The 13,382-nt window shown below is 47.3% G+C and overlaps 1 protein-coding gene across 2 annotated transcripts in view; it reads left to right on the top strand.

Moving 5' to 3' along the window:
• The first annotated feature begins 376 nt into the window (after nt 1-376).
• Nucleotides 377-13,382, top strand: part of LOC141133758 (thialysine N-epsilon-acetyltransferase-like) — a 135,128-nt gene continuing 122,122 nt past the window's right edge. The window contains exon 1 of one of the 2 annotated variants that reach the window (XM_073623302.1): nt 377-1,478. In XM_073623302.1, coding sequence (XP_073479403.1) covers nt 873-1,478 — 606 coding nt within the window. In that variant the 5' untranslated portion in view covers nt 377-872. The remainder of the gene's footprint in view (nt 1,479-13,382) is intronic. The other variant, XM_073623303.1, reaches the window with a different exon arrangement.

Here is a 13,382-nt window from a genome sequence, read left to right on the forward strand (position 1 = left end):
GCCATTCCACGAGTAAGCGCAATGTTGAAGCATGACATATTGGGTATAAGTTTACTTAGCGTAACATTATCTTTCACAATATAGAAAAAAATTGGGCTAACTTTACTGTTGTCTCATTTTTTTAATTCAAAAAAGTGTATTTTTTCCAAAAAAAGTGCGCTTGTAAGACTGCTGCGCAAATACGGTGTGAGAGACAGTATTGCAATGACCGTCATTTTATTCTCTAGGGTGTTAGAAAAAAAAATGTATAATGTTGGGGGGGTTCTAAGTGATTTTCTAGGGAAAAAAACCTGTTTTTAACTTGTAAATAACAAATCTCAAAATGAGATTTGGTCCTTAAGTGGTTAAAGGTTGAAAGGTTTAGTAACAAATCAACTGAGCTCAGCCTCGCCCTGTGCAGACGAGTTGTAACCGGTTCAACTGCATTTGGAGTTCCAGAGACTTTCATTTCACTTCTGCTGTCATCTTCGTGTCTCTTCTGGCATCTACTGATCTGAGAGCTGAGCTGGAATGTTCCTTCTGTCTGAACATTTATACAGATCCTGAGATGTGGTCACAACTTCTGCCGGGTCTGTATTGATCGTGTGCTGGATACATAGGAGAGGCCTGGAGGATATTCCTGTCCTGAATGCAGAGAGAAGTCTCAGGATTGGCCTGCACTGCACAGGAACATAACACTACGTAACATTGTGGAGAATTTCCTGTCTCCTCAGCCAGATCGGGAGGAGTCCGGGGTCTTCTGTACTCACTGTGTGGACTGCCCTGTACCTGCTGTTAGATCCTGTCTACACTGTGAGGTTTCTCTGTGTGATAAACACCTGAGAGTCCACAATACATCCCTAGAACATATCTTAACTGACCCCACCTTGTCCATGGAGAGCAGGGAATGCTCCGTCCATAAGAAGATCCTGGAGTATTACTGCACTGAGGATAATACCTGTATCTGTACAATTTGTGTGGCTGGAGAACATCAGGGACACCAGATGGAGATACTGGATAAAGCTTCTGAGAAGAAGAAGGAGACTCTGAGGAATGTTCTGCAGAAACTTCTGACAAAGAGAGAGGAGACGGAGGAAAGAGTCCAGAGTCTGCAGGAACACAGGAGGAAAGTAGAAGAAGAAGAAGCTGGTGACACCGAGAGAGTCACTGCCCTGTTTAGAGATCTCAGGGGACGTCTGGAAGACCTGGAGAAGAGAGTACTGGTGGAAATCTCCGGGCGGGCAGAGAGGGTCTCTATCTCCATCCGGGATCTGGAAATAAAGAAGGAGGAGCTGTCCAGGAAGATGCGTCACATTGAGGAGCTGTGTAACACGACGGAACCACTGACTGTCTTACAGGAATCAGACACAGGTGACTTGTGTGATACTGAGGATGGAGATAATGAGGACAGAGAGAGACATGAGGAACTCCTCCATGATGGAGGGGGTCTGGATGTGGCGGGGGTCTTACACAAAGGTTTATCTGACATAATAACAGAGGTAAATGTATACTATATACAGGGACCTGCAGATATATTACTGGATGGAAACACAGCTAGTAATGATCTACAGATATCAGATGACAGGAAAACTGTATCCATGGCAAATATATACCAGACTTACCCAGATACACCAGAGAGATTTCAGTATTGTGCACAGGTGATGAGCAGTCAGAGTTTCTCCTCAGGGAGACATTACTGGGAACTGGATGTCGGTGCGTCACATGAATGGAGAGTTGGGATGTGTTACCCCAGTATAGCGAGGGACGGATGTTCATCATTCATTGGAGATAATAAGAAGTCCTGGGGATTGGACAGGGAAGGTGATGAGTATTCGGTGAAAAATTACATTGATTGGATCACCTTACCCACCAAGCTCTCCAGTAACAGAGTCAGGATATATCTGGATTATGAGGCCGGGCGGATCTCCTTTTATGATCTGTGTGACCCGATCCGACACCTCTACACCTTCACCACCACCTTCACTGAGCCCCTCCATGCTGTGTTTTATGTAGGAAATGGTTTTATAAAGATCTGTGGGGGGAATCGGGTGATATGAGAACTCCACCCAGAGTCTGGTGACATCACAGTAGGATTGCCACCTGGCTGGGATTCACCCGGACAGTCCAGGTTTTGAATCATGTGTCGAGGTTTTCCGGGACTGATGATTTTTGGGCACAGGTGGAGTAATCCTTGTTCTGCGGTTCCCAGCAATTACATGCTCCTGTAGACTGATATGGAGGAGGAGGCAGATACTCTGATTTATTTGTCGGGAACCGCTGCACAAAGATTGCTCCACTGCTGCCCGATAAACATGAATTAGTCCTGTTAAGGTGCCTGAACTTCACTATCTTTTGTTACTTTAGAAACTTTTAGGGAATGTCAGGGTTCACTATAAAATCCAAATCCAGCTTCTTTTCCTCCTTGTCCTGGTTTTCTTCGTGCCCCCCTCCAGAAATGTGCTGTATCATGGGGGCTCAACCTGTGGCCCTCCAGCTGTTGCAGAACTACAAGTCCCATGAGGCATTGCAAGGCTGACAGGTACAAGCATGACTCCCAGAGGCAGAGGCTTCTAACAACACTTGCAGGACCACAGGTTGAGCACTCATGGTAGAAATAGTCCCGTTTTTTTCCCCCCCAGCTGAGCAGATGGGACCCAGGGAAGTTATTTTGTAATTGCTGCAGATCACGAGGTTACTCAATTGAGCCCCGAAGTAAACATTAATAGTCCCGTTCCTGTCCACAGTTCCCTGCTGACCTGAATGGCTGTACAGCATTAGGGTGCCCTCTGAAGAGCAATCCACATTCAGATTGCTCTTCAGACGGCGTTTGACAGGCACTGAGGAGATGGTATATCGCCCCTCGCCACCTGTTTAACCACTTGCTTACTGGGCACCTAAACCCCCCTCCTGCCCAGACCAATTTTCAGCTTTCACACAAATAGAGCTTTCTTTTGGTGGTATTTAATCACCATTTGGGTTATTTTTTGCTAAACAAACAAAAAAAGACAGAAGTTTTTTGAAAAAAAAAACACGTTTCATAGTTTGTTAGAAAATTTTGCGGGTAATGGGTAATTTTTCTCCTTCGTTAATATTTGCTGATGAGGCTGCACTGATGGGCACTGATAAGGCGATATTGATAGGCACTGATAAGACGGCACTGATGGGCCCTGATGGGTGGCACTGATCAATGTCGCTGATGGGCACTGATAGGTGGTACTGATGGGCACTGGTAGGTGGTATTGATAGGCAGCACTGGTGATGATGCACGGATTGTTGATTTATAGGTGGCACTGAGGGCACTGATGGGTGGCACTGTGGGCACTGGTAGGTGGCGCTGGTGGGCACTGCTGGTGACGCTGGTGGGCACAGAAACCTCTGCAGAGGCTCTCCATGATCGGGGACCAATGTCCCTCTCACAGGCGCCAGTGATCTCGCTTGTAGCGTGAGGAGAAAAAATAGCCGATTACCGGCTCTGCTTACGTCACATGATCGGCTGACAGCTGATCACATGGTAAGGGGTCGGGATCGACCCCTTACTCCGATCTGTGATCAGCCGAGTCTCATAGACAGCTGTGACATGTGCACCCCCCCCCCCCCCCCTCTGCTGTCTTTGCAGTGACCCGGCTTATTCTGGCACTTTCTGTTTACAGGTTTAAATCAGTGTTTTTCGCTTAAAAATTACTTAGAACCCCCAAACATTATCCATTTTTTTTTTTTTTTTTAGCTAGAGAATAAAATGACAATTATTGTAGTTTTTTATGTTATGTATTTGCGCAACGGTTTTTTTCAAACGCAATTTGTTTGCAAAAAATATATATACTTTAATTAATTTAAAATAAAACATAATACAATATATACCCCCATTTGTTTGTATAATGTGAAAGATGATGTGACGCAGAGTACATAGATACCTAACATGTCACTCTTTAAAAATTTTGCGCGAAATTATCATGGAATGGCGACAAACTAGGGCACTTAACCACTTCAATACCGGGCACTTTCGCCCCTTCATGCCCAGGACAATTTTCAGCTTTTATAGCGCTGTCACACTTTGGGTACAGTGTTGCATGACCGCGCAATTGTTATTCAAACTAAAATTTCATAGTTTTCTTCCCACATAGAGCTTTCCTTTGGTGGTATTTGATCACCTCTGGGGTTTTTATTTTTTTGCGAAACAAGCTAAAAATACAAAAGTCATGCTTTTAAGAAGCATGCATTTTGTATCAAATTTTTTGACCACCTATCATATTTCTTGAGTTACTGAAGCGACAGGACAGGAGAAACACCCACAAAAATGACCACATTTTGGAAAGGTATTTTCTAAGAGTCTTTTGAAAATGTCATTTTTTGCCACAAGTTTTTGGAAAATGCAGAAGGTTAATTGTTATAATTTTTTTAAACAAATTTTATCTTTTTTTTTTTTTTTTTAAAATTCTCATTGCGAGAAAAAGATAATAGCAGTTGTATAATTGTATCCAAGTAATGACATTTGTACGAATATGTGTTTGTGTAATAAGTTTACTGAAAAGTACCTAAATTCTCCAAAATAATTGTCAAACAATTATCAATGTAATGTATAACATAGTAAAGTCAATACACTGGTTCAAAACTTTGATATAACATAACTGGTCGTCGACATTATTTCTCAGATTGCATATGATTTGCTTATTTGTTCACAATTCTTCATTATAAACACAATGTATTTATATGATAATTAAGATAGGAGTTTAAATTTTATCAATAAATGAAATATTTCTAACACACAACATGAATGTACTTAGAATTACACCTTAAAACACATTCTATGACTCCCGAGTATGGGGAAACCACATATGTAATGCCGCGTACACACGGTCGGACTTTCCGGCATACTTGGTCCGGCGGACCAGAGTGTGCCGGACAATCCGCCCGTGTGTGGGCGGCGGCGGACTTTTCCGGCGGACTTCTTCCCAAAAGCCCGCCGGACCTAGATTTCAAACATGTTTGAAATCTTTCCGTCGGACTCAGTTTCGGGCGGAAAGTCCGCTCGTGTGTGTGCTGGTCCGACGGAAAGCCCGCTCGTGTGTAGGCTGGTCCGACAGACCAAATACGACACGAGGGGATGGTATTGCATCTCGCGCTCGCTGCAATAGGAAAAACAAATCTTCCTATTGCGGCGAGCGCGGGGCATACCAGGCCCTTAGGTCTGGTATGGATTATAAAGGGGAACCCCGCTACGCCGAAAAAACGGCGTGGGGTCCCCCTAAAATCCATACCAGACCCCGATCCGAGCACGCAGCCTGGCCGGTCAGGAAAGGGGGTGGGGACGAGCGAGCGCCCCCCCCCCTCCTGAACCGTACCAGGCCGCATGCCCTCAACATGGGGGGTGGGTGCTTTGGGGGAGGGGGGCGCCCTGCGCCCCCCCCCCCAAAGCACCTTGTCCCCATGTTGATGAGGACAAGGGCCTCTTCCCGACAACCCTGGCCGTTGGTTGTCGGGGTCTGCGGGCGGGGGCTTATCGGAATCTGGGAGCCCCCTTTAATAAGGGGGCCCCCAGATCCCGGCCCCCCACCCTATGTAAATGAGTATGGGGTACATGGTACCCCTACCCATTTACCTAGGAAAAAAGTGTAAGTAATAAAACACACTACACAGGTTTTTAAAATATTTTATTAAACAGCTCCGGGGGGGGATCTTCCTCCGGCTTCGGGGGTCTTCTTCCGGCTTCGGGGGTCCCTCCGCTTCATCTTCTCCCGGCGTCCGGTTGGTTCTTCTCCGCTCTCCGGCCTCTTCTCCCGGTGTCGCAGGTCTTCGGCCGGCCCCTCCGCTCTCTTCATGTAGCTCTATTGCGAGCGGAGGTCCGGACTTCTGGGCTTCTTGGCTTCTTGGCTTCTTGGCTTCTTGGCTTGGCTTCTCTTCTCTTCCCCCAGATGTTGACACGACGCTCTCTCCGGCTGGACTGGTTTCTGAGGGCTGCGTTGTGACTTATATAGGCGGAGACCCCGCCCCCATATGATGTCACAGTCCCTGGGCATGCTGGGACTGTGACGTTTTAGGGGGCGTGGTCGACCACGCCCCCCGACCACGCCCCCTAAAACGTCACAGTCCCAGCATGCCCAGGGACTGTGACATCATATGGGGGCGGGGTCTCCGCCTATATAAGTCACAACGCAGCCCTCAGAAACCAGTCCAGCCGGAGAGAGCGTCGTGTCAACATCTGGGGGAAGAGAAGAGAAGCCAAGCCAAGAAGCCAAGAAGCCAAGAAGCCCAGAAGTCCGGACCTCCGCTCGCAATAGAGCTACATGAAGAGAGCGGAGGGGCCGGCCGAAGACCTGCGACACCGGGAGAAGAGGCCGGAGAGCGGAGAAGAACCAACCGGACGCCGGGAGAAGATGAAGCGGAGGGACCCCCGAAGCCGGAAGAAGACCCCCGAAGCCGGAGGAAGATCCCCCCCGGAGCTGTTTAATAAAATATTTTAAAAACCTGTGTAGTGTGTTTTATTACTTACACTTTTTTCCTAGGTAAATGGGTAGGGGTACCATGTACCCCATACTCATTTACATAGGGTGGGGGGCCGGGATCTGGGGGCCCCCTTATTAAAGGGGGCTCCCAGATTCCGATAAGCCCCCGCCCGCAGACCCCGACAACCAACGGCCAGGGTTGTCGGGAAGAGGCCCTTGTCCTCATCAACATGGGGACAAGGTGCTTGGGGGGGGGGGGGGCGCAGGGCGCCCCCCTCCCCCAAAGCACCCACCCCCCATGTTGAGGGCATGCGGCCTGGTACGGTTCAGGAGGGGGGGGCGCTCGCTCGTCCCCACCCCCTTTCCTGACCGGCCAGGCTGCGTGCTCGGATCGGGGTCTGGTATGGATTTTAGGGGGGACCCCACGCCGTTTTTTCGGCGTAGCGGGGTTCCCCTTTATAATCCATACCAGACCTAAGGGCCTGGTATGTCCCGCGACGGGGCTCGCAAGGTGTCAATCTAGCCGATAAAAGCGGCAAGATTGACATCCTTTTCTAGTCCCGTCGCACCTGAGTCACGTTCAAAATGAACGGACTTGTCCGTGTGTGGGCAAGTCCGTTCATTCTGAAAGTCCGCCGGAACTCCGGCGAAAGTCCGTCGGAAAGACGGGCGGACTTAGCCCGCCGGAAAATCCCGGCGTGTGTGGGCAAGTCCGTTCGTTTTAAAGTCCGGCGCACCTGGCGGACAAAGTCCGTCGGAAAGTGTGCCGGACCAAGTAGGATAGAAAGTCCGCTCGTGTGTACGCGGCATTAGACTTTTTCACAGCCTATCCACATAAAGGGGCCCAAAATCCAAGGAACACCTTAAGGCTTTTTTGGAGGCCCTGGAGCACCAGGAAAGGAAGACGCCCACAAAATGACCACATTTTGGAGAGTAAACACCCTGAGGTGAAAATTGTCAATTTAATATGATATTTTTTTTACATACACCAATGGACATACTTAGAATTTCACACCAAAACACATCTTGCTACTCCTCCTGGGTATCAGGATACCACATGTGTGCGTGAGACTTTTTCAGTGTTTGGACTGATTATTAGAGTTGGGATGAACATCCCCCCCCCCCCCCCTCGGTTCAATTCGCACCAGAACTCCTGAACATGTAAAAAGAGCCGCAAACTCTATTAAAGTCTATGGGACCCGAACTTCAAAAATCAAAAGTCCCCTTTTTGAAGGCTTATATGCAAGTTATTGGCCACAAAAAAGGGTTTGAGGGTCCGGATACTGCCCCGGAGGATGTATCAATGCAAACATGTTTTTTTTAAATATTGTTTTTAAAGGAGCAGTGTTTTTATTGATGCTTAAACATTGTGAAACAATAAAAATGAAAAATGTATTTAAAAATAGTGCCTGGGGGTCCTTTTAGTCTGTAAAGTGGCACATCTGTATCCATGTAAAGAACCTGCTGAAGCAAAACTGACTTTTGTAAAGAAAAAAAATGGCATTTAAATTGCCGGAAATTTAATTCAATTGCCGACAATACAAAAATAAAGAAAAAAAATGCGTGGGGGTCCCCCCCAATCCATACCAGGCCCTTATCTGAACATTCAGGCTGGCAGACCAGGAAAGGGGGGAACGAGCGAGCACCCCCCCTCCTGAACCATACCAGGCCACATGCCCTCAACATGAGGACAAGGGCCTTTTCCTGACAACCCCGGGCTGTGGGCAGGGGGGTCTGTGGGCAGAGGGCATATTGGATTCTGGATGCCCCTTTAACAAGGGGGCCCCCAGATTCTCACCTCACTTTTGTAAATGAGTATGGCCTATCCATTCACCAAAAGAGTTTCAAAATAAATAAAAACACACACAGTTTTTGACAATTCCTTTGTTTTTGTTTTTTTAATAATGTCCCCCGATGTAGATCCATCATCAATCATGCAGCCCACCACACTGCTTTACCCAGAAAAAAACCCCAGCTCCGCCCGTGACGAAGGCTAACCACCACCTGACTGCTCCTCTATCTGACAGTTCTTTAAATAGATAAGGGGCGTGGCCACCTGGCGATGTCACCTGAGGTCACTGACCGGTGCAACACTGTTACTGGCTGCGCTGGTCTGGTGACATCGGCACTGGTGCAGCAGCAATAATGAACAGTGTTTCTGGCTTACATTGGCCTAGTGACACTGGAATTTGTGTGGCGGCAATTAGGAACATTGTTGGTGGCATACACTGGTCTGGTGACACTGTGACTGGCATGGTGGTGATAGGGAACACTGTTTCTGGTCTTACAATGGTCTGATGACACTGGGACTGGTGTGGCAGTGATTAGGAAAACTGTTGCTGGTTGCACTGATCTGGTGTGGTGCCAATCAGGAACACTGTCTATAGCTGCACTGGTCTGGCAACACCGTGACTGGCTGCACTATTAGGGATTGTTCACACCAGGGGCGGACTGACTATTCAGGCACTCAGGCACTGCCCGAGGGCCCCATGTCACTAAGGGGCCCCATCAGGGTTGCCAGCCTCAATAAAACATGGGACAGTATGTAAAAATCTGTGTTTTTTTTAAAAATCCCAAGATTATAGCTGCCCCGCCTCTCCAGTACCTTTTCAGTGTGTGTATGTGTATACTGTGTGTGTATATTGTGTGTCTGTATGTGTATACTGTATGTGTGTGTGTGTATACTGTGTGGCCCCATAATCTATTGCCTGGGGGCCCCATAACCTCCTATTGCCCGGGGGCCCCGTGAGTTGTCAGTCCGCCCCTGGTTCACACATGAGGTTGTGGGGAGGTAAAACCTTGCAGTTAAGCTGCTGTTTTACTACCCCCCCCCCCCCAACCGCTACGCAATTTAGTTGCAGAGGCCACTGAGGTTGTCTACATGCCGTGGCTGTAATGCTTTGCCTTGCCGGCTGTGGCAGGAATTATACTTCCTGTTGCAATTGAATGGGAGCATTTGTGGGGGGGTCCAAGGGGTAAATGTAGGCAGTTGGAAGGTGATATAACTCCTCCTCACTGCCAAAAATGCTCTCTGAAGAGTGATCCAAACACAAAACTCCCTTCAGAGAGTGAACAAGGCCTTATAGTGATACTGGAACTGGTATGGTGGTGATTGGGGACACTGTGACTGGCTGGTGGGGGTGATCAGAGACAGTAGCTGGCGGCACTTTTTATACAGTGATATCCACACTAAGCACCAGGACCCCATCTCTCCCCACTAAGCATCAGGACCCCCCATCTCTCCCCACAAAGCCCCAAGACCCTCGCCTCTCCCTGCTAAGCACTAGGACCCCCCCCATTTCTCCCCACCAAGCATCAGGACCCCTATCTCTGCCCACTAAGCTCCAAGACCCCCATCTCACCCCACTAAGCTTTAAGACCCCCATCTCTCTCCACTAACCACCAGGACCTGTCATCTCCCCCCACTAAGCATCAGGACCCCCCATCTCCCCTAACTGATTACCAGTGCTCCCTTTTGTCCCCCTTGAAGACAAAGCTGCATTCTTTTAGGCAGGTATGCAGGGTCAGGGGCGGGGGTTCGGGGCCCCATCAGGTAGGCTGTAGGGGGCCCCATCATTTCTAACAGCGACCCTGTGGACACTATTCCCACTGTACTTATTTTTCCAGCATCCCACACTGTTCACATTGAGCATAGCTGGAGATCAGTGACAATGTAACTGGTGTGGTGGTGATCAGGGACACTGGGACTGGTATGGTGGTGATCAGGGACACTGTGACTGGTGTGGTGGTGATCAGGGACACTGTGACTGGTGTGGTGGTGATCAGGGACACTGTGACTGGTGTGATGGTGATCAGGGACACTGGGACTGGTGTGGTGGTGATCAGAGGTAATGGCTGGCGGCACTAACATACAGTGATATCTGAGTAGCTCGCCATTGTACACGATCACTGGCATAGCAATACAATGTCACTCACCATAGAGACGCTGCACTTGCTCTGGTGACAGTATGTACAACAAAAATATTTTACATTTTTTATAGTATTTTTGTAACAATTTTTTTTTTTTTACATACTGACACCAGAGCAGTGCAGTGCTACCATAGTGACACTTTACTACTCTGGGAGGGGGTTACCATAATAACACTGTTCAAAGGTTTCATAAAGCCTTTGCTTACTACTATGATGCTGTGATTGGCCCTGGTACCATGTGATCACTGTGACCAATCACAGAGTAGTAAGCAAAGCATTGCGAATGACAGCCTTGTTTACTACTGTAACCAGGGTCACTTGCAGCAGCCCAGTGCCATGATTGGTGATTGGCTGTGTCCGGTGGGCACTGCAGGTCACAGATCATGAGCCTCACGCCCTTCTAGGAGATTGTACGGGTCCTTCCTCCAAGAACAAGAGAGCACCTGCATGGCTTTTTATGTAAATTTCTATGTAATTTTTATTTTTTGCTATGGTACATATTCCCCAGGTCAGTACCCAGCCCCCCCATGCCATTAGTTTACCGGCTAGTCCAGAAAATGTCTGGAATTGTTTTGGATTCAGCACAACTTTTCTCATGTTTGTTAATACCCCCCCTTCAAACCGAACCCAGGTGTGTTTGGATCATCACTGATTGCCAGCAACCAGAATCTGTGTCTATATGTTGTGACACGTTGGGGGTTTTGTAGCTCGGTGGTAGCACCAAAACAGTGAGTTTACTCTACGCCAGAAATAGTTTTCGGGGCTTTTCTGCCCACTTTTATTTAAAAGAACATCAAAGGTTCATACAGGTATGTATTCCCATGCAGGGGGTTCTCACTAGGGTTGCCACCTCATCCCTTTAAACCCAAACACATATTAATTAAACAGGTTCTGTGGCTAATTAAGGTGTTAATTAAACTCCCTTGGTGCCTTATCTGCATTTAATTAGACTCAGAACCTGTGTAATTCATATGTGTTCGGGTTTAAAGGGATGAGGTGGCAACTCTAGTTCTCACCATCAATACAAACCAAACATAACATTCAGCCTCCTAGCTCATTCGGCAGCTTTATTGCTCCGATCAGTACCTCTGGGTCCTCCTGACTATTAGTTAAACAAAACCAGAGAACATTCACAGCCCAGTATCTTTTGGTCCTCCTGACCATCAAACACATCCCAGTGTCCATGCACAGACACTGAAACCTCAGCTCTGCGTCTTATCTGTGCAGTTTCCAAGCTGCTTTGTCCCTCATGGACACTCTCTCAGGCTCGGGCCTCGGTCTGTCCTGACCTGGACACCATGGTGCATATGAGCACCTCTCACGGCTCCCTTCACACACTGACCCCCCCGGGAGGGTGGGGCTCTGAGCTCTATCTCTGGTTCTCATATAAAGCCAGGGCACACCTGTGCCATTAGTTTGCTTGCTTCTTACAAAATCTGGCGGAAACCACCATTTTAAATAGTAACACGGGTTCGCCCTACCACAATGTCTATGTGCAGTGGGAAAGGTGACTGTGTAAAGGGCTCCTAGCTTACAGTCTATTTTAGAAAATCTAAAAATGTGGCAAAAGCGCCAAATCTTCCACCCAACCGAGTACACCAGATTGTATGTAAGATTTACATTTGCTTGTGTGTGTTTAGACAGCTAGATTTTGGGTGAGTCTCCCTCTATATTGGTAAGAGGCTGTAAGTGGGAGTTCATGTTAAAGTGGTTCTAAAGGCAGAAGATTTTTTACCTTAATGCATTCTATACATTAGGGTAAAAAATCTTCTGTGTTCAGCAGACCCCCCAGCCCCCCTAATACTTACCTAAGCCCCATCACAATCCAGCAATGTGCATGAGAGCCTTGGCTCTCTGGGGACTCTCCCTCCTCATTGGCTGAGACAGCAGTGGGAGCCATTGGTTCCCGATGCTTTCAATTGCAGCCAGTGAGCCAATGAGGGGCAGTGCCAAGCCACAGCTCTGTGTGTGAATGGACACGCAGTGCATCGGCTAGGGAGTGAGAGTACTTGGGTGCCCCATCGCAAGCTGCTTTCTCTGGGGGCACTAGGCAGAAGGGAGAGGCATGGAGATCCAGTGTTGGACCCAAGAAGAGGAGGATCAGGGCTGTGCAAAAACCATCACAGAAGAGCAGGTAAGTATGACATGTTTGTTATTTAAAAAAAACAAAAAAAAAAAAAAACATTGCCTTCAATATCACTTTAAGGCTTTGAGTAGCTGTCACCACCTATTACTGTCACAAGGGATGTTTACATCGTGACAGCAATAAAAGTGATCAAATTTATTTTTTTTAAAACACAATTTCTAAATATAAAAATAAATAAAATAAATAAGAAAAAATTTTTTTTTAAAGCGTCCCCGTCCCCGCGAGCTCGCGCAGCAAAGAAAAAAGCATACGGAAGTTGCGCCCGCATATGTAAACGGTGTTCAAATCACACATGTGAGGTATCGCCGTGATCGTCAGAGCGAGAGCAATAATTCTAGTACTAGACCTCCTCTGTAACTCTAACCCGGTAACCATAAAAAAAATTTAAAGCGTCGCCTATGGAGATTTTTAGGTACCGTAGTTTGTCACCATTCCACGAGTGCGTGCAATTATAAAGCGTGACATGTTTGGTATCTATTTACTCGGCGTAACATCATCTTTCACATTATACAAAAAAATTGGGCTAACTTTACTGTTTGATTTTTTTAAAATTCATGAAAGTGTCCCTTTTCCCAAAAAGTTGCGTTTAAAACACCGCTGCACAAATACTGTGTGATAAAAAATATTGCAACAATCACCATTTTATTCTATAGATTCTCTGCTAAAAAAATATATATATATAATGTTTGGGGGCTCTAAGTAATTTTCTAGCAAAAAATACGGATTTTAACTTGTAAACACCAAATGTCAAAAATAGGCTTAGTCATGAAAGGGTTAAAAAAAATGTCGCGGGGTCCCCACCCAAATCCATACCAGCCCCCTATACGAGCATGCAGCCTGGCAGGCCAGGAAGGGTGGGTGAGCAAGCGCTCCCCCCCCCCCCCACC

Source organism: Aquarana catesbeiana, linkage group LG03 (assembly GCF_042186555.1).
Source record: "Aquarana catesbeiana isolate 2022-GZ linkage group LG03, ASM4218655v1, whole genome shotgun sequence".
In the NCBI taxonomy this organism is placed as follows: domain Eukaryota; kingdom Metazoa; phylum Chordata; class Amphibia; order Anura; family Ranidae; genus Aquarana; species Aquarana catesbeiana.